The sequence below is a fragment of the Perissodus microlepis genome, chromosome 6 (genome assembly GCF_051167445.1).
Source record: "Perissodus microlepis isolate ML-2025 ecotype Zambia chromosome 6, ASM5116744v1, whole genome shotgun sequence".
Classification (NCBI taxonomy): Eukaryota; Metazoa; Chordata; class Actinopteri; order Cichliformes; family Cichlidae; genus Perissodus; species Perissodus microlepis.
This window is the reverse complement of record NC_140466.1, coordinates 20,843,294-20,868,064: the sequence shown is the minus strand read 5'-3', so window position 1 is coordinate 20,868,064 and position 24,771 is coordinate 20,843,294. Positions and strand designations below refer to the sequence as shown.

Genomic DNA, 24,771 nt, shown 5'->3' with positions numbered 1-24,771 from the left:
TCACAGCAGCTCCTTTCATTGATTTCATTTTTAATCTGAATGTCTGGTAAGTTTGAACTTTCTAGGTGAGACAGGCTGTAGGTCAGTTTCCTGAGACTGGGAAACTGTGTAAATATTGGTTATATTGCAGTCTCCACCCATTGTTCAGTTTCATATCTCTTCCATTCTGTGCAATACTTACTACTTTCCCCCCTGCACTCCTGTGTGCATGTGTCTGCGGGTACATAAAGGCCAGGACAAAAACCATGTTTCCAAGAACTTTCATAATAACTTTCCACTCTACTCAAGTTCAGCCTCAATTTTTAAACACTGTGGAGAATTGGTTTCTTAATCCGCTGACTGCTCATGAGATCTGTTCTGTAAAAATTCTAAAGGAGCTATTACTCGGTCTAAGAGGGGGAAAAATTTAAAAAAGTACACTTAAAAAAAAAAATAAAAAATTACACGTGGCACCAACATTTGCTATCTATACGATGAAGTCAGACGACAGAGAAAGCAAGGATCTTCCAAGTTGTTTCCCCAGAAAGTAATTGAACTTGGATAGGATTATAAAGCCAGCTGGTCCCGGGCAGTTCAAAGCTGCCTGTTTTACATTATTTACTAACATCAAATTATTTTCCATAATTAGATTTTTTTCTTTCCGAAGCTGAACTGGGAAACCTTCCAGCCTGCATAAAGTTGAATAAATGAATTACGTGGTGAAAGAGGAGGGACAGTTGGGGTGGGGGTGTGGGGGTGCAGATACTGTAACATCAGATTTGGTACATGAAACAGCAGAGCTGGTATCTTGTTGTTATGGAGCCGTTTTATCGTGACACGCTGTCAAGGGTTCTGCCAGATTCATAAAACAGATCATGTGACAGGGGTGACACTCCAAATGAGAATTGAAGATTTCAATTATGCGCTTCTTCATCCTTAGGGCGGATGTATTTTTGTCACAAAACTTCCACTATCACCTAAGACAGACAGCAGCACGGTTTTCAGTGGGAATAAGGTCCCTGTGATGAAAAGCAAAAATTCTGGAAAGGGGTGTGCAAGTGTGACAAATTTGTCATGTTCACCAGTAGATTCAGGAAGTTTTTAATGTAACAGGTTTTATGATAGAAACCCCCCACAAAACACAGGTTATTACCTCAACAAGACAGATATTTAAACCAAATTTCAAATATGCTAATGGTAGTGAAGCTGCAAAAAAGCATATATTCAAACTAAATAAGCTCAACATTAGGAAATGAGCAAACTGTTCAGATGTTTAAAATAAAATACCCAATCAAATATTTTGAATACACAGAGGAAGGAAATTGGCGCAATATGTTTTTTTTTTCCAACTGGCAATTCAAAACACTTTGACACTGTCGCTGAGCTCTAGAAGCATTTCAAAGTATCTCAGCTAGTCTTTCCCTTTTGCTCTCTTACAGAAGATAATGGACGTACCCTTATCATGAGGACGGCTTTCCTGACGTCGCGGACGCCATCGTAGACCAAACGGGATGCATCAATGAACTCGTTCTCCTCAAAGGGCTGTGGGGGGTTCATACTCAGTGCCTCGATAGCTACTTCCACTTGTTCAGCAAATCGGGGCATTACTGCAGGAAGACAGAGGTAATGGAAGTAGAGATAGAGAACAAAGGAGAGACAAGAGGTATGGGTTTATCACTTTTTTCTATGATAGGTGAAGGATTATGATTATATAAGAAAACACAGCTATGACTGTGCTGTTTCTCTATCCAAGGACATGGCGACCACTGTCTTCAAAATGTCTCGCAGCACATTCTTCATCAGTCTGTGTTCACTTCTGGAATGTCACCCTAAACCTCTTTGTAAACAACAATATGCCATTCACACACTGCACACCAATTAGCTACTCCACATTGGCTTACCCGGCACGGAGACTGACCTGTCTCTCCCAGATCGGTTTGTGTGTTTGCTGCCATGTGGCACGGGGAAGTGTATGTATGTGTGCGTAACCTGGGAGCTCGCTCAGAGATGTCTGTGTGCTTCAGTGTTACAGCGCAAGGACGCGAGCTCAGCCTGTCAATTCACAATGCTGACGAAGGGAAACAATTTCATCAAAGTCTTTTCGAGGCAGACAAAAGCCAAGCAACAAAAGAAATGTCCCTACTGACCATAAAAAATGGTTGGTTTTGTTGTCGGTACCCATTGGCTAGACCTGATGGAAGAGCTTTATGTTTTTTGTGTCTTCAAATGAATTGTGCTGAATATGAATAGATATTGTTTAATATCCAAAAATACTGACTGAAGGTTTTAAATATTTAGCAGGCCACCTTTCCAAGTAATCTCCTGTTGTGTCACAATAATTGAATTCCAGCTATGATAATGTACTTTTTTTTCTTCTTATGGACTTTGCGCTGTAGCAAATTATCATAACAAAAGCAAAGGCTTACCTAGAAAGCCAGTTGCCAGCTAGAAAAAGGTGTCCATTTACTGTAGATTTGTGGGTCTCTTTTCAAACACTACAAAAGCCTAAAAACCCACCATTACTTTTGATTTCATTACAGTAGCACAAATAGAAAAGTATTTTCTTTGAATCTGGAATAGATATTAGAAAATGACTTTATGTACAGAAGGACAGGGTGAGACAAAGTAAGAGAAGGACATACTGTTTTATGTGTCTTAGGGAAAAAATCATTCAGCTGCTTTAGAAGTAATAAGCAACAAATATGTATCAATGGAGTGGATTTTTGAAGTGCTGATACTATGAATAGTTTAAGACAACATCATTAGAGGAGAAGACAGCTCTAATGAGCACAGAGAGATAAGAAAAACTGTGGAAAAGACAAATGAGGTATTGCAGTTTGGCCAGAGAGCCATGTTTGTGATTTTATTAGCATCTTCCACAGTCTCGCCCCATTCTGACTTGAAGAGTGAACTAAATCAATTAACTAGCTTGCACTAAAGGTGTATGAATCTGCAGTGTGCTTATTTGTCTGATATAAAACATACGGTATATTTCACCAAACATAAAAGGCACTACAAAAAAGTCTCTCCCTTTTTCTTTTCATTTTTAATTCAGTTTAATCCACTTACTGGAGAAGCGTAAAATAGGCTTTTGGGAATTGCTGGGAAGGCGTTTTAAATAGAAATATTTAAATGTTCTCTGTGCTCTTAATGAGCAAAGTTGCTGATGGTAAGGAGCAATTTCACTCATTCCAGTTGAAAAATGATGAAGGGAATTAAATGTGACCATGTAGGGATGGATTTTTTTCACCCTCTAAGCTTAAGCATACTTTAAGTGAGAAGTTATGGAAGTACAATGAATGCCTCAAACCTCAAAGCAGACATGGTGTGCACCTGTGCCATGTTTAACAAGATTTAAACAGCACAATCTGCACAGTTCCTGATTTCTAAGCCACAAAATTCAAATTAAGACAGCTACATTTAGACAATCAAACACACAGCAAAACTGCACGGAAGCATGCACTTCAACAGGTGAACACAGAAATATCTCCAAATCGATGATGTTGGCCCACTGGGACGGAAAATTTTAACAAGTACAAGTTTGCGAACAAGGTTTCCAAATCTGTGGTACTTTTTCTGCACTTTTGTGGCAAAAAAAATCAAAACAAACAAATAAAAAAATAAGCATGTGCATATTTAACACAATTATTTATATTGTGTGACACTACTACACCTGCATGTTACAACATTGTTTGACCTACTCATGATGATGGCAAACTGCTATTTAATCATAGTGAGAGAAGTAAAAAACAAGGGGTGGTAGATGTTGTTAATATCCTAAAAATGGGTCATTTGAACCCTTTGCTAAGTGGTTGTTAGGCGGTGTGATGGTGCCATAACATACCATCGATATTTCAACTTCTGCTGATATAAATTAGATCATAGTGTTGTGAAATGTAAATGATGTGAGGCTTTTATAAAGCGTTAGTGATGCATAAATGCCAAAAACAGATCATTTTAGCCTGTTGCTAGGTGGTTTGCTCAACTCCTGACGACCAAAGCAAAAAATAAACACACAGACAGAGAATTTGGATATTACAGTAAGATATCACATATCACAGCAACAAAGTTGCATTTTATCCAGTTCCAGATCAATTCTTTCCACAATTCCCCAACACAGTCTGTTTCAAAAGAAAACACAAAAAACAACAACAAAAAATAAAAGCACTCCCAAGCAATGCTGTAGTATGAAGCAGGTTTGACAGACCTGCCTTACTTTCTGTTAGCTGACTTGATAAATTCAAAATATTAAACGATAATGGTTATCACGACAGGGGTTTTCTACTTTCTTTGTTAACTTTAGACTCTCCGAAGAGACATGATTAGAGGGACAGGTGATAGAGCTCTACAAAGAACAGGAAAAATATAATGCCATTGTTTACCACTCTTACAATTATCCACCCATTTACTTATTGTTTTCATTTCCTTATTGCCCTGTTACTTACATTCTAAGACAATATAACACAGACACATCGTTAATACTAAGCTATTACTTGGCTACTGCTTATTATTTAATTACATGGTATTTACTTCATCACGTTATTACATGATATTTAAAGCTGCTACATAACGTGCAAACCAAAAGTGTGACTATTAATTCACAAAGTAATATATATTAAGTTTTACTCCACAATGTTACCTGTGTCAGCAACATCACACAGACAGAGACTCACAAAGATTGCTTTTACAATTTGAGAGCCACTAAAATATTACTATGTATATGTTTTCAAATTTATATACTTAAATAATTTTTAAATATATTTTAGTACAATCTTTAGACAATCTTTGTTTTACCTCTTAACCATTTTTTGAACTGCTGTATGATTATGGCGTTATTTTTGTGCCACTATTCTGAGCGCATGTAAAAAAAAATTTGAGCGCACGTAAAAAAAAAAATTGCAGGTGCAAATGTTGCATTTTGAGGAGAAATTTGTTTTGAGCGAAGAAAAGCTAAATTTGAGTGAACAAAATTCATTTCTGCGTGCAAAAAATGTATTTCAGTGTTTGCTGTTATCCACACACACACACACAACAGCAGCCCCTCTCGCTCAGTTTTTGTATTTGCGCTCGCTCGCAATGTGTTGCTCGCGCTCTCAACATTTCTGCCCGTGCGCGTTCAACTCTTTCTGTACACCGTTATATTTGTGCCACAAAACCAGCCAATCACAGACTTGGATGCAAAAAAATCTGATTGGCTGTGTGGTCTCCAATCAGCTCGAAATGACGAAATGCAATATCCCAGAATCTATTTCGTCCAAAACTCAAACGAGGCAGTGGCGGAGGAACACAGAGTGGCGGAGTTTGAAATATTACTCTTTCTGGGTCACAAAATAAACTTTTAAGATATTTTCATGCGAGAATGGTGCTGTGTAAACTTCAAATATCTGCTCGATTTATCAAGACATCACATATTTGCACAAGTGCTCTAACGTTTTTGGAGATGCCCGTTATCTACTAGCTAACCGCATAGCTGGACTGGCCATCGGCCCACCGGGCAAAGATGGGTATTTTTCATTTTTATGTTTGTTTGTTTGTTTTTGTAACGGTATAAACAATGAAAGGTGGTGGATTAGCCAAATTGGTCATGATCAACTCTGGGCTGGACCAATTACAATACATCCTTACTGAGGGGAAAAGGAACGCGATTCGTCCCGTACTTCAGCTAGAATGAAAAAGACACAAAGCTGGAGTTATTCTGTGTTTTTGCTGCACAACTGCCTGTTCTTCTTTCTTTCTCTCTCCCTCCCTCTCCTGTTGCTACTTCAATCATGAAACTGATCAATGATCAGCTGATCGGCTTTTCTGCCAAAAGTCCCGCCCCTCTTGTTTGTTTATCGCCCACTTTGCGCCAGAAAGAGGAAACCAGCAGATGTTGCACTAAACAACAGCAGCACGTTTAAGCTTGATAAGCTGTTCTTAGAATTTATTTAATATTACTTTCTAGTATCAGCTGATGTTTGCTGGAGCCACAGCTGTAAAGCTGCTGGTCATGATATTGGTTTGGATATGTGGTGAGAGGTAAACATGAAGGTGATACAAATCATACATATATACCAACAAGACAGTGTACATCACTGTCACAACAGCGTTTGTTTTAGTTCAAAGGCTTTATGGAATTTATTAATTGGAATTCCATGTGAAAGACCAATACAAAGTGGTGTACACGAGAGAAATGGAACGAAAATCATACATGATTCCAAACATTTTTTTACAAATAAATAACTGCAAAGTGGGGTGTGCGTAATTATTCAGCCCCCTGAGTCAATACTTTGTAGAAACACCTTTTGCTGCAATTACAACTGCCAGTCTTTTAGGATATGTCTCTACCAGCTTTGCACATCTGGAGACTGAAATTCTTGCCCATTCTTCTTTGCAAAACAGCTCCAGTCAGATTAGATGGACAGCGTTTGTGAACAGCAGTTTTCAGATCTTGCCACAGATTCTCGATTGGATTTAGACACCAGACAAGTCAGGGATAAAGTTATTGAGAAATTTAAAGCAGGCTTAGGCTACAAAAAGATTTCCCAAGCCTTGAACATCCCACGGAGCACTGTTCAAGCGATCATTCAGAAATGGAAGGAGTATGGCACAACTGTGAACCTACCAAGACAAGGCCGTCCACCTAAACTCACAGGCCGAACAAGGAGCGCGCTGATCAGAAATGCAGCCAAGAGGCCCATGGTGACTCTGGACGAGCTGCAGAGATCTACAGCTCAGGTTGGGGAATCTGTCCATAGGACAACTATTAGTCGTGCACTGCACAAAGTTGGCCTTTATGGAAGAGTGGCAAGAAGAAAGTCATTGTTAACAGAAAACCATAAGAAGTCCTGTTTGCAGTTTGCACCAAGCCATGTGGGGGACACAGCAAACATGTGGAAGAAGGTGCTCTGGTCAGATGAGACCAAAATGGAACTTTTTGGCCAAAATGCAAAACGGTATGTGTGGCGGAAAACTAACACTGCACATCACTCTGAACACACCATGCCCACTGTCAAATATGGTGGTGGCAGCATCATGCTCTGGGGGTGCTTCTCTTCAGCAGGGACAGGGAAGCTGGTCAGAGTTGATGGGAAGATGGATGGAGCCAAATACAGGGCAATCTTGGAAGAAAACCTCTTGGAGTCTGCAAAAGACTTGAGACTGGGGCGGAGGTTCACCTTCCAACAGGACAACGACCCTAAACATAAAGCCAGGGCAACAATGGAATGGTTTAAAACAAAACACATCCATGTGTTAGAATGGCCCAGTCAAAGTCCAGATCTAAATCCAATCGAGAATCTGTAGCAAGATCTGAAAACTGCTGTTCACAAACGCTGTCCATCTAATCTGACTGAGCTGGAGCTGTTTTGCAAAGAAGAATGGGCAAGGATTTCAGTCTCTAGATGTGCAAAGCTGGTAGAGACATATCCTAAAAGACTGGCAGCTGTAATTGCAGCAAAAGGTGTTTCTACAAAGTATTGACTCAGGGGGCTGAATAATTACGCACACCCCACTTTGCAGTTATTTATTTGTAAAAAAATGTTTGGAATCATGTATGATTTTCGTTCCACTTCTCACGTGTGCACCACTTTGTATTGCTCTTTCACGTGGAATTCCAATAAAACTGATTCATGTTTGTGGCTGTAATGTGACAAAATGTGGAAAAGTTCAAGGGGGCCGAATACTTTTGCAAGCCACTGTATTTGAAGTTTACACAGCATCATGTGACCCAGAAAGAGTAATATTTCAAACTCCGCCACTCTGTGTTCCTCCGCCACTGCCTCGTTTGAGTTTTGGACGAAATGGATTCTGGGATATTGCATTTCGTCATTTCGAGCTGATTGGAGACCAAAACAGCCAATCAGATTTTTTTGCATCCAAGTCTGTGATTGGCTGGTTTTGTGGCACAAATATAACGGTGTACAGAAAGAGTTGAACGCGCACGGGCAGAAATGTTGAGAGCGCGAGCAACACATTGCGAGCGAGCGCAAATACAAAAACTGAGCGAGAGGGGCTGCTGTTGTGTGTGTGTGTGTGGATAACAGCAAACACTGAAATACATTTTTTGCACGCAGAAATGAATTTTGTTCACTCAAATTTAGCTTTTCTTCGCTCAAAACAAATTTCTCCTCAAAATGCAACATTTTCACCTGCAAATTTTTTTTCACTTGCACTCAATCCTTTTTTACATGCGCTCAGAATAGTGGCACAAAAATAACGCCATATATGATCAAAGGAGCTTGCAAAGAAAAGCGTCTGGACTTCTTTAAGTTGCTTGAAGATGCCATATATGATCATTTCCCTACAGAGGAAATCATGTGTTGTTGCGTCTGACTTTAATGGCAGTGTGCAAATGGAGCTAACAATCACAGTTAGGTGATTTACCTTAAAATTTGCTGTGCACACCTGGTGGGAAATTTCACTAAAATGAGGCAATACAAAGCCATCATTATCTAGACATCATACAGAAAGATACTTATTTCCCGCATAATGTGAGCCTGATGCCTTTTTTGGAGAATTTATCAGCAGCAACAAGGTAAATAATTAAATTAAAGGCAAACAAAATGCCACTAGAGTTACCCAAATGATCCATTCTTACAATACTTGTTATGCACAGTTCCTTTATACGATGTGAAAAGCTTTTTCTTTCAGCTCATTGAACCAGTGCAGTTATCAAATGGCGGCATGACACATTTGCTGATAAATCCGTGAAGTGCTATTATGCAGGCTGGATCCACCATGTTTACCTTCATTAAATCATATGAAAATTACATTTAGGAGCTACACATTAACCCGGTTCAGTATTAAAGCCGTCATTGTGTAACATTTTGAAGTATGCTGCACAGACTGTAGATAAAAAATGTGCATTGTGTCTGTGTTGGCTTCGAAGCCTCGAAGGTAACATTCTGACTGCTGTTTGGAGTCACGAGTTGCTATATATAGACAACAAGAAGAACTGCAACGTTATCAAGGGTTGCAAGTTTGGTTAGCAATCTGTATTCATAAACCAAACGCATCTACTAAACTACTACACTTACACTGGTAGGGATAAGGCCTAGCCAACAGCTCTCATACTGGTAAGGCTTTAAACCTTATCAGTATTCAAATGTATAGTTTTATGACAACTATTGATGGGATACAGAGGGAGAAATTGGAACAGTGCTGAATTAATGATGGTCACATGAACAATTTCATGCGCATTGTTTTAATATTTATTTCCATCATCCCTGCACAAGTTATATAAAAAAAAGCAACAAAAAAGAAAAAAACCCTGCCATCTGCCTCTGGCTGTGGATGGTGTTGTGTTCACTCACTATGACAGAATAAAATGTTTTCCTCAAGAAGCCTCAGCCCATTTGGTGAGCTGTAATTGTCATGCGTCACTGTAATTGGCACAGTTATTTCAAAGCCAGTGAGGCCAGAGATGTGATTCATATAGACAATGAGACCAGTGGTACAGTTTTGTTTTCTGGTAATGCGATTAACACTCGCAATCTAGAGATAAAACCAAGCGTAAATACTAACCTCCAAGTACAGTACACTGGTGTCTGCTAAATGAGCACATCCACCTATTCAAACAGGGAACGTGTGACCGAATGAGAATTTGAGAAAAGGGCAAATGTTTGAAAACACGAAATACCATGTGACTAAACCTTAATTCTTTAGTCGGACCATAATTCGCCTGGTGTAATTTACAAAAGCAGAATGGGAGAGGAAACAGGGTGGGAAGGGTTGCAAAACATGGTGCGTCAAGAATAGCTAGGGGCTTAATAACAGCAGCCCACGAAATTGAAAATTATAGAAGCTTTTATAAAACATATTACTGTCATTAACCTTCATCCCTGTCCTACACGCACTGCAGCCAAGCAGCATCGCCCCTTATCTGCTGCTTGTATTAATTCCCTGCACAGGTAGGCACAAAAATGTGACCAAAAAGAAACAATCAGTGTTTTCCAAATGAGAGGTCAGATCGACTTCCTCTCTCATATTGGCTAGATATTCAAGAGCGTTGCAATTTATCTGTTCAATCAGATTATTCTCTAGAGTTAAAACTGCGTTTTCTCCATTTAGTGCAGGTGATGAATGGGAAAAGGCTAATTTCTGGCATGCACTACGTAACACTCAGCAAGGCCTTTAAAATCTAATGCTACTGCACTTACATAAAGCAAAATCACTAAATGCGCTTTAAGATATCCACACAGCTTGCATAGCCACTTCCTAATTTTGAAAACGTTGAACTTAACAGCTTTGATGATCGGCGGTCGAACCACAAAGAGAATGTGCTGTATATGATGCTCCTCCTGCTTACTGGTCTCCTCTCCTTCACTCTAACCTTGGTTAAATTGTTCCACCTACCTCTTCCTACTGCACTGCTATTCTCATAGCAATTTCCTCATCAGTACTCTCTCCCAACTTCTGCCTCTTTTTACGCACTGATTGAAAGGCCCCACCTCCTCTCCTTGCAAGCTTAGTTTGCCATCTGCTTCACATTCTGGTTAAAGACTCTTTTCCTATCATTAAAACAATATACACAGATTCAAAAATTATAACTCATTTATCTCAACAACCGTGTTGTACACTTATGGGCCATATAAAAAACGCCATTTTCAGTGTTAAAAAAAATGATAAAAACCACTGATTCACTTCCACATTTCCCCTTAACAGTTATTTTTTAGAGACACATTCAATGAAAGGTCTTTAGTTTTCTTCATTAGACCCTCCACTTGGCATTAACAAGTGGCTTCTTTGGGTACATGTGTGAATGTGCCCAACACAGTGATGAGTCATTAAAAGCAGATTGTTCCTGCATATGGACGCATTCCATTAGCACGTGCATCTCTGTGAATGTGTCCTACACTTGGAAACTTTGGCAGTTAAGGACTCCGGTGGTGTGGACTGACATTTAGCCTTCCAAACAGAAACAATTGCAGGCTTCCTTTTTCCTTTTCTGCAAATAAAACGAGGAAGTGGTAGCTTGAGCACTCTACTTGAGATCAGATCACTGAAGGCGCATGTTAATGCCAGGTATGAGCCGAGCCTTAGTGTCTGATGCACTTCCTTTTAGTGCTCTTGATCCACTGATTTACAGGAATGACATGTGGGTGGCAGTGTGTCCGTGTGTGTTATTACTCACTGCACTCACTGCAAAACCCTGGCTAAATCCTATTTACTGTGCCCTGATGTAATAACAAGGAGCAACATCGCCCTGCTACCTAAATGGCACTCTGACTTAGGCAATATATCAGTTTTTTAATCTACCCTCTCCAGGCACCACATTAATGACCAACTTAAAAATTTGTCCCTTCTTTTGAGGAGAAGATTAGTCTAAACCAAGGCAGTTAGTGGGCAGAATAGTGTATCAGTAAGGAAGGAGGGAGAGGAAGAAAGAGAGGGAAGCCATAACCACTTTCCCATTAGGCTATTGATTTTTCTCTCTCTCAAGGACACGCTTCAGTCCCGGGCCCATGTGTAGACTGTCTGTCAGGAATCTATAGCTAAGCTTTACACTGAAGAGTTGTGAGCCTTGGCTGCCTGTGTTTTGGCCTCAGCATAAATCTGGCCACACTCGAAATGAGAAAGAGGGACGGGCAAATTGAGACAAGGTCAAAGGGTAGGTAGCTGTGATGAGCGCTGTGTGCCAGCTGTCAGAAAGAAAGGCAAGTGGCTGTGATTGGCATGAGTGGCTGTGGGCATAAACACAGGAGCAGTCCAATAAAAACACAAATAGCCAACGCAAAACACACAACTACCCACATACGCACACTTACACCCACACACACTGGCACAGACAGAGTAAAGGGATAAATGTTTTACACATGCTCACCACTGGAGGAAAGTTAAGAAAAAGAGAACACATCAATGAATTCCACTAAAATCCTTGCGCAAATCGCTTAGTGAAATCCTTGGTGACAGCTATTGATTTTTTAGTGGAGTCTAGTTAATTGGGCTCAGTACCCTCTAAAAACTGTGTGGTCCTATATCCCTTCCCTTTGTTCAGCTACACTTAATCATCTTTCCCCCTAGCTATAGATTTCTCCTTGACTGTGTTCAAATCCATAGACATCAGGTCTGTGAGGACGGAGGGGAGAGGGAGGCAAAAGTTCACAAGGATCAATAAGTGCTTTATGGTCCAGATCAGATGTGCATGGTAGCCCTTAAAAACCCCCAACTACTGCTAAGACGGAAACTGGAAGGGGAAACACAACAGCTCTTCATCAAAGAGAAATATGGAGCCAATGAAACATTCGTCTAACACGGTTGCTAATTCCCCACCTTAACGTCTCAATTAGCGCCCAAATCGTGAGGAGACCTTGTTAAAATTAAAGACAGAAGCCCTCCCAAAGGCCCGGCATCTCGAGAAAACGCAACAAAAATTTGTTTGGTGCATATTCTTTCTGTGAAGAAGAAATCACCTCAGCCCTGACCTTAATGTGAAGTCGCCTTGAACCTGTGTTTTAAACGTCTGTTTTAAAGTTTTAAAGTCTGTTTATCTGTGGGTATAGCAAAGTGCAAGGTCACCACAGTTGACTAAATCTAAACCAAAAACTAGATCAAGGTTTGAAAATGTATTTCCATTAGATTTACTTTTGTCTTTCCCCTGAAATCTGAGGCTGTCACGAATAACAGTGTAAAGTTTGCGCGCACACATAATCCTCAACTGCAAAATGGGAAGCGTTACATAAGTTAACAATCATTTCCTTTCATTGCCTATAGTGCTAAATTTACAGGAGAAATTACCACCCTGCATCTATCAAAAACGCTGCAAAATACAGCCTGCGTGAAGTAGGAAACTGTGTAAGTGACGTCACCCCGTCAACAGCTCTTGATTTGTTGGTGTTAGTAACACTGACATAATGCTTCTTCATAGTGCTGACTCTTGCTCCATGAAGGATTAATAGAAGCATGTGACGAGGTTAGAGTCATACAAAATTGACCCCAAGTGTCTGTAAGATAATCACCGCTGAACTCTATCAATTAATTACCCCAATCAATTAAACTGAATCATGCAATAAGTGAACAGAATGTGTTTAAAGTACCATATAACTAATACTGTAAGTAGACTGTTATGGTGGGGTTCAGCGCCAGAAGAGGGTCTCAGACAGATGGCTGTGTGAACACACGTGGCACACCTAATGCTGTTTGCGACTTATCAGCTAGCAGGGAGGAGAGCTGATTGCGTCTCTCAATTATCCCGGCAGATGAAAGTAACGAGCGAAACAATAGATATACCACCTCGCTAAATGGGCTCTAATGGGAGAGATAGAAAGCCGAGTCGGAAGGATGGGTGAGAATGGAGAAAATATAACAAGGAGGGGAGTTGCTGCTGTGCTGATGTGAAAAGGGATTGTGGTCAGATTTTATTCTCGTGGACAGGTAATTGCTAAATTACTTCTCTCCTTTCATCCCGCATTTTTTTTGGGGGGGGAGGGTTTGGCCATCTTTCATGATGCCACATTTTAAAGGCATATTATGGTATATTTTTAAGGGATTGGCTAAGACAGTATTTCATAGCAAACGCTGCACATTTTCTATCTTCCTTGCTTGTGTCTAGACACTTTGTAAACAAGACAAAGTAACACAAAATCACATTAAAAACAGAAACTGTCACCAGTCTGCTTCTCTGAGTATTGCAGGAATGTTTTTGTATGAACAATCGCTGTAACATTTGGAGTTGTCACGTGAACGGCCCTGGCAAAAATGAACAAATTGTTTCTACTGAGACTTCTCTGCATTTTTCATGTGGCACGTCTTCACCGGTGCACATATCATCAAGAACACTGCAAAAGCTTTCACCTTCTTCCAACTCGCAAACAATACTAGGCTGCAGCTCAACACCTGCGCTGAAAGTGGAAACGTTGCAAACGCGCTGAAGCAATGTCAAAGTTTAGCTTTAAAAGTGGTGTAGGTGGTGACTGAGTGATACATGTTTTCCTCCTCTGGGCTTGCCGGCTGTACTAACTGTATACTCAGCCCTGCTGATGTTACCACCTCCTGTACATACTCACTTTCACAGATGCTTTCTGTATATGTTACACTGTTTCCTGTAACCACAGTCAGGAAGTAGACTCAGATCTACAATATACTACACTGCAATGTCTAAAGTATTCCCTCACCCATCCAAACCACTGAATTCAGGTGTTTCGATTACTTTAATGGCGACAGTGTATAAAATTAAGCAGGTAGGCATGCAGACTGCTTCTACAAACACTTTTGAAAGAATGGGTCGCTCTCTGGAGCTCAGTGAATTCCAGCGTGGTATTGTGATAGGATGCCACCTGTGCATCAAGTCCAGTTGTGAAGCTTCGTCGCTACTAAATATTCCACAGTCAGCTGTTAGCTGTCCATAAAAACATGGATGAACAAAACACCATTGGGATAACTAGAGCAGAGACTGCAACACAGGCCTTCTTGTCCAACATCAGTGTCTGACCTTCTGGAATAATTAAAATTACATTTTAATTAAAAATTAAAAATTCCCATGAACACACTCCCAAACCTTGTGGAAAGCCCTCTCAGAGGAGTTGAAGTTGTTATAGCAACAACGGGTATTCCAACACCATATTAAAAGTATTTTTCTGTTGTACCTTGTTTATTTACTATTATTTATTTAATTTTTGTAATATATCTACAATCCGCTTTTCTTTTTGACCCTTGTGCTGCTGATTGAATTCCCCCAGTATGTTCAGAGGTAAAAACTACTGAGACAATATAAGAATTCAAAGTTGTCTCCTAAACAAGGATTTGGAAATGTGTTCATTGTTTGATCGGCCTGGCACTGAGACAAATGCAACTTTCCTGGAAGATGACATTGGACAGAGGCTGTAAATGAATAAATAAAAGAGTGAGAGCGGATAAGACTTTCTGTTAGAGCCAGGAAACTACTCAAAACTTTAGACACTGGACACAGAAGCAGTCAAGTCGTATCTGTAAGTGAGACCAGACTGGTGAACTAATGTAGCTTCTACATGTGTGCGCGCGTGTGTGTGGGTGCATATACGTATGTGTTTCTATGTGTTAGGCTATTCCTAAAAGTAGCTTGGCTTGCCAAAAAGCTTGCAGCAAAATATTTTGACACAGGGTGAAGCACAGTGTATGCATCATACTAATAATACATTAAGCTATGGCTCATTGTGGATCTTCTGCAGCTACACAGGCTCTGTGTACAGTGCACTAACCAGTCTCAGACAGGAGCTTGATGGACTCCAGCACACGCTCGGTGTAGACCCCGGGCTCATAGTTTTCCATCTCAGCGTTAATGATGTGGACCACGCGAGCAGCTCGGCCCCGGATAGCTCCAGCAGTTCGGTCAAGAGTGTCCACATCGCCCTCTTGGAGAGCTATTACACATTTGTTGACATCCTCAAGGATGTGGTTCTCTTGAGAGTGAGAGAGAGAGAAAAGATGACAGTGAATGAAAGTGGGAAACAAAAAATGAAAAAGACCCAAGGATTCTGTTGTTGAGAGACATAATTATTGTTTAATAAACAGATTTTCCTGGAAATTAAACTCATTTTTATCTCTGAGTGTGGATACACTGTTGAGTTTATTTCTCCAAGAAACATGTTGATTATGGATAAAATTCAATACCTGTTGCTTTTTTTGGACACCATCCCACCCCCGTCCAAAAAATAAACTTTTTTCTTCTGCCTTTAGATGTTTTTTTTTCTAGTTCACTGTATTTTGCTTCAAATGCTGTGATTTCTTATTTTTTATTAACTAAATAGTAATTTTGTTTTTCACATCAAGCCTCCATAGAGATTTTTTGTGAAAATTTGGTGCCAGAGGACACAAGCAACAACATTCAATAACTCACTCGCTTCAAGGGAAAATCAGGAGCATGTGGACCATTTGCTTCAATCAGTCAGTCTGTGAGGAATTTGTGCTGGCTCATACCTGACACAGAAAGGAAATCATCCACAGAAGTGATGTCATCCACAGCCTCAGTCAAGATGCGCACTTGTTTCTCCCACTGATCTTTGAAAACATCCATGTTGTCCTGGGCCACCTTGCTTTGGGGGCGGGCAGCCAGAGTGAGTGCAGCATTGATGACCTGATATGGGACAAGAAACGTTTGCAGTAGCGTAGGTGTACATGTGTGCGTTTAAAATGAAGTCTTAAAGACATTTCTGCACATCTGTGAGTAATTTCAGGAGAAAAGACATCTGTACTAGTTTATATATAAGATATATAAGAACATAAAGCATGATGAAACAAAGTCTGGCTATCATGTCAAGACTCTGACACTGTGAGGTGAACAGTGTGGCAGCAGTGGCACAGTAGCTGAGTGCTATGCTCTTTCTCGTAGTCATTAAGGTTTTCAGTCTATGCTGTGGCCTGCTAGTAGCAGCTACAGCTACAGACTAAAAGGATTTAGCAACCAAACGTTTGCCACATTTGCTGTGAGATAAAAAAATATATATATGCTTGAAATATATTGTTAATTGCACAAATGTAATAAATGATGCAGAATCTTTTACAGCTTAAAAAAGCAAGGCTTAAAGAAAGCACAAGACCTTGATATGTGCAAGGTAAACCCTTCAGCTTTAGGACAAAGAAAAAAATAAGATAAATACTTCACAGGGATACAGGGATGATAAAAATAATACCGGCCTTATCGTGTACTTTGAAATACCAATAGACAATATTTTAGCTACCCAAGGGAAGTAGCAATAGCTCCTTTGGAAAATGAAAGTGCTCTCCTCTTCCTGCTTTTGTTGCACAGTCAAACCCTCATTTTCCCAGGGGATTTCATACCCGGAGGCAGTTAGCAGAGTTAGTACCACCAATAAATTGTTCAATAAACACTTACTGCATAATGAAAAGTTAAAGCAAATAACTTGGGCACTGCCACTTTAACAACAAGGACCAGTTTATTTATTTTTTTGTGCCTTTGCTTTCTCACTTTGTGCTTTTTAGATTTACTTTTAGTGAAATGAATCTGATCTAGATTATGATCTTAACATGGCAGTCACTGAGGCAGTGTGTGTGTGCACGACTGCGTGCATTTGCACGTGTAAAGAATAACCAGTCTGGTTTAACTCTACTTGGAACAGATGGAAATACCTTTCTTTGTTGCACCTCCTCTTTGTTCCCTCTACTCCAGTCACAAAGCCTATGTCTATTATGTTTTTTAATCTGCCTGTGTTCAGCTGTGCCAAGCAGTGTCAGGGGACAGCGCCGCTCCAAGTTTTATAAGTTAGTTGGTCTCGGTAGGTACGGGTAGAGGAGACTGCACATTAGATCATGAATCTTAAAATCAACCTCCCTTCTCCATTTCTCATTCTCGTTACAATGTTTGGTCCTGTGTGGATAAGGCTTACTGTTAACCTTGGAAACAACTGATGGATTTCAACATCCTCCTTTGTTTCTTCCTGCGAAACAGGACTACAATGTCCTCCTACACATTATTCATAGCTTTTCCTCCAAATCTGACAACTACAACCTCTTTCCTTTAATATTCCTAAATATTACACATTCATAAATCAGTAATTAAATATAGAAAAGTTCCTTAAAAGAACATTTTGATTTGATCTTATGTTAAGAATTTGTATTTTATGTAGTGCTGTCAGCGTTAATCTCGTTAAAATGACGTTAACGCCATAATGGCTTTAAAGCGGCAAATCTCCGTTAGCGAGTTAGCGCGGAACGCCCGTACGTGGGGCTGCACGGCGTCGACGCATTAGCACGGTTAGCTCGTTAACGCGTTAGCACCGTGCAGCCCCATGTACGGGGCAATCTGCGCTAACTTGCTAACTGAGATTTGCAACGTTGATTCGGTTATGGGGTTAACGTCATTTTAACAAAATTAACGCTGACAGCACTAATTTTATGTGATGTAGGTGTTTTAAAATCCTCACCTGTGGACACAGGCTGTCGATCTGGGTGGCGGCCATTCGTACCAACTTCACGCCCTCTTCATTGTTGGAGATGGAGCATGCCAAGTTGGCCACCTGAATATAACAAACACAAAAAAGAGACCTAGCTGTTTTAATCTTGAAACTGTTAGCATTGAGGAAAACAAAAAGAAAAAATGTTGTGCCTCTATCAAGCGGTCATGCTCCAAAAAGGATATCTTCATCTTTTTCAAGACTTTTGCTGCAGCAAATATTTCTGCGTGCTGGCCATAAATTCCTGTCTAAACCAGTTTCAATTTAAGTTTGAGGGCCACAAGTGGCGAAACATTTTATTGTGTAGTTGAAGGTAGAATTCAACAGTCTGAATTAAAGCAACCAAGTTCCAAAATTATACTCCAGCACAGGCCAGTACAGTCTATTCTTTGTGTACAAAACTCCCTGCCTGTGTATTCTCTCCACAGCACAGCAAGGCATCAAACGAGGGGGGATTTTGTATTAAAAATACTGTAACTGTGATAAAATCCCACTTGATTGGTGTAATTGTGACTCACACTTGGTGTGTTGTAAAGTTAGAAAGCAATTTTGAACAAGAGGACAGAAGATTTTATTCTCTATTATCTGCAAATGAAAAGTAAGGGTTTGTGTTTCATTGTCCATATGAACATGAGTGTTTACCTATCATTTAATATGCAAATCTGGGTTATCTTTGTATCATTATTTGTCCAACTGAAACATTTGTGTTTGTACTGTACATTAATTTCTTAGGTATGCCTGTTAAACTGCTTGTTAATACCAATCTCTAATAAGTCCTGTCCCAGGAGCTCAATGGGTTTAGTCATTTAGACACGGTGAAGACAACCTGCAGGCTGGACCTACTGAAGTTCAAACCGAGCATCTGAATTGGGAAGAAAGGTGATTTAGTTGACTTTGAACATGGCATGGTTGTTACTGCCAGACAGGCTTGTCTGAGTATTTCAGAAACTGCTGAGATCCTCTGCTGGGATTTTCCCGCACGACCATCTCTAGGGTTTACAGAAAATGATCCCAAAAAGAGAAAATATCCAGTGAGAGGCAGTTTGGAGGATGGCCAGACTGTTTTGAGCTCATAGGAAGCCACCGGTGACTCAAATAACCCAAGGTATTCAAAAAAGCATTGCTCAATGCACCACAGGTCAAACCTTGAAGCAGATGGGCTACAGCTGCTGAAAACCACACCGGGTGCCATTCCTGTAAGCAAAGACGAGGAAACTGAGACTTTAGTTTCCACAGGCTCATAGAAGATTGGAAAAATGTTGACTGGACTGACGAGTCTCGATTTCTGCTGCAGCTTTTGGATGACAGGGTCAGAATTTGGTGTAAACAATATGACTGCATGGATACGTCCTCCTATGTATCAATGGTTCAAGGCTACTGGAGGAGTAATGGTCTGAGTGATATTTTCTGGGAACACCTTGTGCCTCTTAGTACCAAATAAGCATCATTTAAATGCCACAGCCTACTAGAGTATTGTTGCTGACCATGTCCATCCCTTTATGACCGCTGTGTACCCACTCTCCTGATGGCTGCTTCCAGCAGGATAAATGTGCCCTGTCACAAATATCAAATCATTTCAAACTGGTTTCCTGAATGTGACAATGAGTCCACTGCACTTAAATGGCAGTCACCAGATCTCAATGCAACAGAGCATCTTCTGGGATGTGGTGGAACAGGAGATTCTCATGTATGAACACCCGTAACATCTGCAGCAGATGTGTGACGCTATCACATCAATATGGACCAAAATGTCTGAGGACCTTGTTGAATCTCTGCCATGAAAAATTAAGACACATCTGAAGGCAAAAAGTGGCAAAAAGCAGGCACAACAGCGTAGCATTACCCGTCTTATTTTTAACTGCAGTAATTAGCTGGTATCAGATCAGATTACAGGGCTTTCATTTTCATTTTTCATTAGACAGGCGGTGCACATAGATTTGTAAATGAGCAGCAGGTGACATAAAGCAGATGTTTTTGTGTGTGGACATTTTCTTATGGAAAATAATGGCACAGACGTCTAAAGTATTACAGTAACATAACTATTTAGGGCATGCACATCAGGTAGGTCTGTGAGAGAGTAGAGTACTGCTGCACCGGCTGAACGTAGATAATAATATTAATTCAGATCCGAATGGCCAAGCTTATCAAATATGTATATGCAATTAGGATTTCAGGTATAAAGCATGACTGGCATGCCTAAATAATCACGGGGCCTGGTGGTGGTGGAGAGAGGTGTTTTATCATATAATTATGTTGCCAGATGGTTTTTATGTATGACACACCCTTAGGTTGATTTATGTCTTTCTTTATATCAAGGCACAGTTTCTTGATCACATGCTTTCAGCTTGAATCCTTTATGGGAGACACATAGAGACGCTTATCCAAGTTAACTTTTAAAGACTTTGTTGTTAAAAAGCTTCACTTTAAAAACTAAATTAGAAAATCCCATGCCTCTCTAGTTTTTAAACTAATTATAAGAGCTTGACAACATTTCAAGATTTTATATTTTAGTGTCTGCGTGCGGTATTCCTATAAAATATCTGAAACCACCACAGCAATTTTTTGTCTTTATGGCTATGAGTAACAGGGGCACAGTTTGTGCTAGTCCCATGTGAAGTCATCCACAATATCACTGTCTCTCACTGTTAATTTTCATAACTTTAAACTGTTTAAAACCCAACACCATCTCTAAACAAATCACATTTCGGCATGAGCCCAGGCTTTGAAACTGAGCTAAACAGACACATGCCGGTTGGCAGTAAAAGGTGCCAGTCTGCATTAGCACTTCTAGTACTCACACGTCACTGTTTGAGGCAAATTGAGGTAAATCAAATTTGTGTTAGAGGACTCTTGCTTAGAGCTCTGTCTCTTTACTCATGACAGCAATGAGCACATTGATGGATTATAGGCCTTTATGCGAATCAGAGTGTGTATGTGTTTAAAGCGGTGTGTGTGTGTCAGAGAGGGGGGGTGGGGGTGAGTGAGAGCCTTCACTTCACATAAACATGAAAGACGGTTTGCATATTTGAGAGCTACACAAATCACAAATTAAGTTACCTGAGTTACAGCTCTAGCTAAATTTGCATAACCTTTCTATATTTCTTATAATAAAAAATATAAACAAAATCTTTTTCTGTTTGCAAAGCACCTTTGAAATGTACAAGCTTATAAAAACACTTCAACTGATGTTAAAATGCCCTTAAGAGTTTCATTTTACTGCAGTGGACTAAAGCTATTCCCAGTTCCTGACTGAAAAATAAACACTTGCTATTGTGTTGGCAATTAAAATAATTTCTCTCATTAAACACATTAATATGAAAAATGAAATTGGAGTAAATGGACCTATTCCTCTCTGTCACATGATATTTTTAGCTGTACAGTCGTATTTCTTAGTGCTTAACTTGTTTATCCAGTTAACTTAAAAATACATGGGAATGGGAATTTGTAAAACAGAATGCAAGGACTTTAATACTTGATTAAAACTATATTTTACTGAAGTAGCGTAAACTGATCATGCTGCTGTGACACTTGCAGAATGTGGTTTAGCATTATCACTGGTACCTATTTTGCATTATTACTTAATTCCAGAATTTTATTGGTTGACAGCATTGCAGGCTCAGTCTCGGGCGATCAGCTCATCATTGCAACTTCTTGCGATCAGTCGCCAAACTCAATAACTCAGCAACGCAGAAAAGGTTTTACTTAATTTCATACATATATGTTTGATTTATCTTTGGATGGAGTTCTAACTGGTATTTGTGGATGCAGGGAACGCTGCGTTTGCTGACAATTGTTTTCAGAAGTGTTCTTGAGGCCATGCTGTGATTTCCACTACAAAATTGTGTCTGCTTTTAACGCAGTGCTGTCTGCGGGCCCGAAGATCACAGCTATTCAGCACTGGTTATCTCCTCCAAACAGGCATTTTCTCTTTTAATGACATAATATTTTTGCAGATGATTCCTAAATTCTTTACAATTTTGCATCAGAAAACGAATTTTCTTAAGTACTTAAAATATTTACCCACACTTTCATCCACAGAGTGGTGAACCTCTCCCCACCTGCACTTCTGAAAGACTCAGCCTCTCTGGTATCCTCTTTTCATACTCATGTTACTAATTAACACAATTTGTTGTGAAATGTTCCACCTGTCTGCTTCCTTTTGTGGCAATTAACAATTTCTTGTCTTTTATTGCCACTCTTCTAAATTCAAAATGAACAACAAATTCCAAATGGGGATTAAACTTATAAAGTTAAGATATGGCATTGTATTTTACACAGCCTTTCTGGAAACAGCAACATTTTTCCTGGCAAAGTGTTGACATGTCATTTGCTTTGTCTCTGCTAAGTAACAAGCTCTCAAGATATAAAACCACAGTGCAGCACCTTTCCCATTCAGAGCTTTTTGCAATTATAGTATAAATGCAGCACCTAACCAGCAGAAAGCAAGACTCTGCTCTCTGTCTTTATTTGCTTACATAGTTTCTTATCGCTTCTTCTAACCAGCTTTCTGAGTGCAGCGTTGGCCCTGTGTGTGGCAAAGGGGCAGAGGGCTTTCTAGAGGTTGGAAACATGCCTAACAAGCCCACTCCCACTCCCTCTTACCTAACACAGAGAGCCAGGTCAGGGCCAAAGCTACAAAATCCAGCCAAAACTGCTAATTGCAATTATCTAGGGAAGCACTTCTCCTTTGAGGATTTTTTTTCCCTATCAAGGAGGGAAAAACCAAGACAGAAGGTTTGAGACTACACCATGCAAGCCTAATGCTGATACGGTCAAGGATGTTGGAACAGAATAGGCAATTCAAAGAGGCTCGTGTGGGCGTGCACATGCCTGTGTGTGTGTGTGCGTGTGTGTGTGTGTGTGTGTGTGTAGGAGAGAGAAAGGGAGAAATAGAGAGGGAGAGATCCCCGCTGAATGCCCATTCTTCATTTTAGCCTCGAACAAAGAACTATCGATTTTGTCCTTTTGCCCTGCCCTGGATAATCACTTCAATTCTAATTTGATGAAGGTTTCCATGGCACTTGGAGAGATGGGCATTCTCATGTATGCTATCTAAATCACCTAAATGGAGCTCAGTAACTGGAAATAGCTCTGATAGTGTTAATTTTTTTTCAAGTTTTTTTTAAACATGAGCTTGTGGCGGTGGACTTCAAATCTATCGCCACAAAGTGATGAGGGTAATACAATAAATAACATCTCAGCAGTCTCTCTTTATTACCGCACTGACTGCATACAGTCCACATAATCAGTCAGTCTTTGAGTAATCTCATGAATATCTTCTGTTGTACCTCTTTATATAATGTACCTTCGAATCAATACCTTTTTTTATTCCCCTTTAAAATAAAATCTTTAAAATTTCTTGGTAGAGTAGATAGAAGGAGAAAAGTTAAAGAGCCCCAAAGCAGTTACACTACACAAATAACCCTTATAGTTACTTCTACTCTCAAGAACAACTAGCTGAGCTGCCAAGGCAAAACAGCTTTGCCTTGGGTCAAAGCATGAAGGCAGCTTAGAAAAGAGAAAAATGTCTTTCAGTCACTGTATATGATGTAAGAAATACTTTTTTTTTCTGTTACAGTCAACTATCTGGCTGTTAACTAGTTGCAGGGATGGTATTTTTTTTAAAAAGTGGGGGTCTATTAGTTCTGTTACATCCCGTTCACAGAACCACTGTAACCTCCCCCTGCCTTTTACTGCCTCTTTGATACTTATGCAGACACATAAACACCGACATACACTCATACACAGTAAATAAATCAGTCTGTCAACATAGATGGAATAGAACATGCAACAGGGGAATACAAACTGCAGTGTGAAACAATTACAGGCCAGCTCTCACAGGAGCAATTCTATTTGTTATAGTCAGGAGCTGCCAACTCCCAATAGTAAAGATTTTACATACTGTGTATGGACCAGAGGTGACATAAACGGGTTAAGGTGCATGACCCTAGATAACAAAGCTGTCAAGGTTGCATGAGGTTCAAGTCTACGGGGGACATAAAGCAGCAGGGGATTACGACCTGCTGTGAATGACTACAAACCACGCCTCTGAAAATCAATCCCTATTAAAGAGTGAAGTGCATATTGCCTCCGGAAGAATGCCCACCGGGCTTGCGGCAACATCAAAACGAAAGCCAGAACTTGTGGAATATTAAACAAGAAAAGTGTGAAGTAACAAGAACAAAAGGAATAGATTTTTTTTTCCAGCAAGTTCGGCATCATAATGACTGTGATGTCTGTTTAATGCTTGGATCTCGTTCCAATTGAGCTGTTTCTCGATTGGCGGACATCTCCTGCAAAAGTAATTAGTTCCTAATAAGGAAGCAAAAAAAAAAAAAAGGAATTTGCATTTACATAAAATAACAATACATACTTAATATTTAAAAAGTATATTTAAAAAAAAAACAGCAAAAGACTGGCAATGCCATTTGCTAGTCAGTATGAAGAGAATGCAGCATCATCTTTGCAGGACTTTGATTACAGGATGCTGTTAAATTTCTACCTCTGTTACCTTATTTCCCCAACTCCCCATTCACCCTCGACTGAAAGAAAAAGTGGACCTAAATTGCGAGTGACTACACTTCCTAACTCAGGATGGAAATGAGTCAGTGTTTACCAAGACAGTTCCACTAATATGTGGTTGACTGGGATACAGTCTGCTCCACAGTCTCTCTACACACCCTTTATTCAACATACCAATGTAGCCAGCCGGCAAAGATGCAGACACACACGACAGCACATGAGCGCATGAGTATCTCTTGTTAAATTTTTTGTCATAGAAGTTCTCCTTAACTGTAGGCTTCACTCACTCGAGAGCCATCGGGAAGTGACCCTAGGCTTAAGGATGGGTGATTTATACTGAGCATGCAAGATTACAATGCTGATAAATCACATGAAAACAATATAAAGAAATATAAAGATGCCT

The 24,771-nt window shown here is 39.9% G+C and overlaps 1 protein-coding gene across 1 annotated transcript in view; it reads right to left on the bottom strand.

Annotated features, from left to right (window-relative positions):
- The window catches only part of ctnna2 (catenin (cadherin-associated protein), alpha 2), a 332,764-nt gene that overhangs the window by 24,769 nt on the left and 283,224 nt on the right, over positions 1–24,771 (bottom strand). Inside the window, exons 10-13 of the mRNA XM_084931407.1 lie at positions 17,817–17,909; positions 15,853–16,009; positions 15,135–15,335; positions 1,435–1,586 (exon numbers count right to left, since the gene is read on the bottom strand). Of these exons, the coding sequence (XP_084787533.1) occupies positions 1,435–1,586; positions 15,135–15,335; positions 15,853–16,009; positions 17,817–17,909 (603 nt within the window). The remainder of the gene's footprint in view (positions 1–1,434; positions 1,587–15,134; positions 15,336–15,852; positions 16,010–17,816; positions 17,910–24,771) is intronic.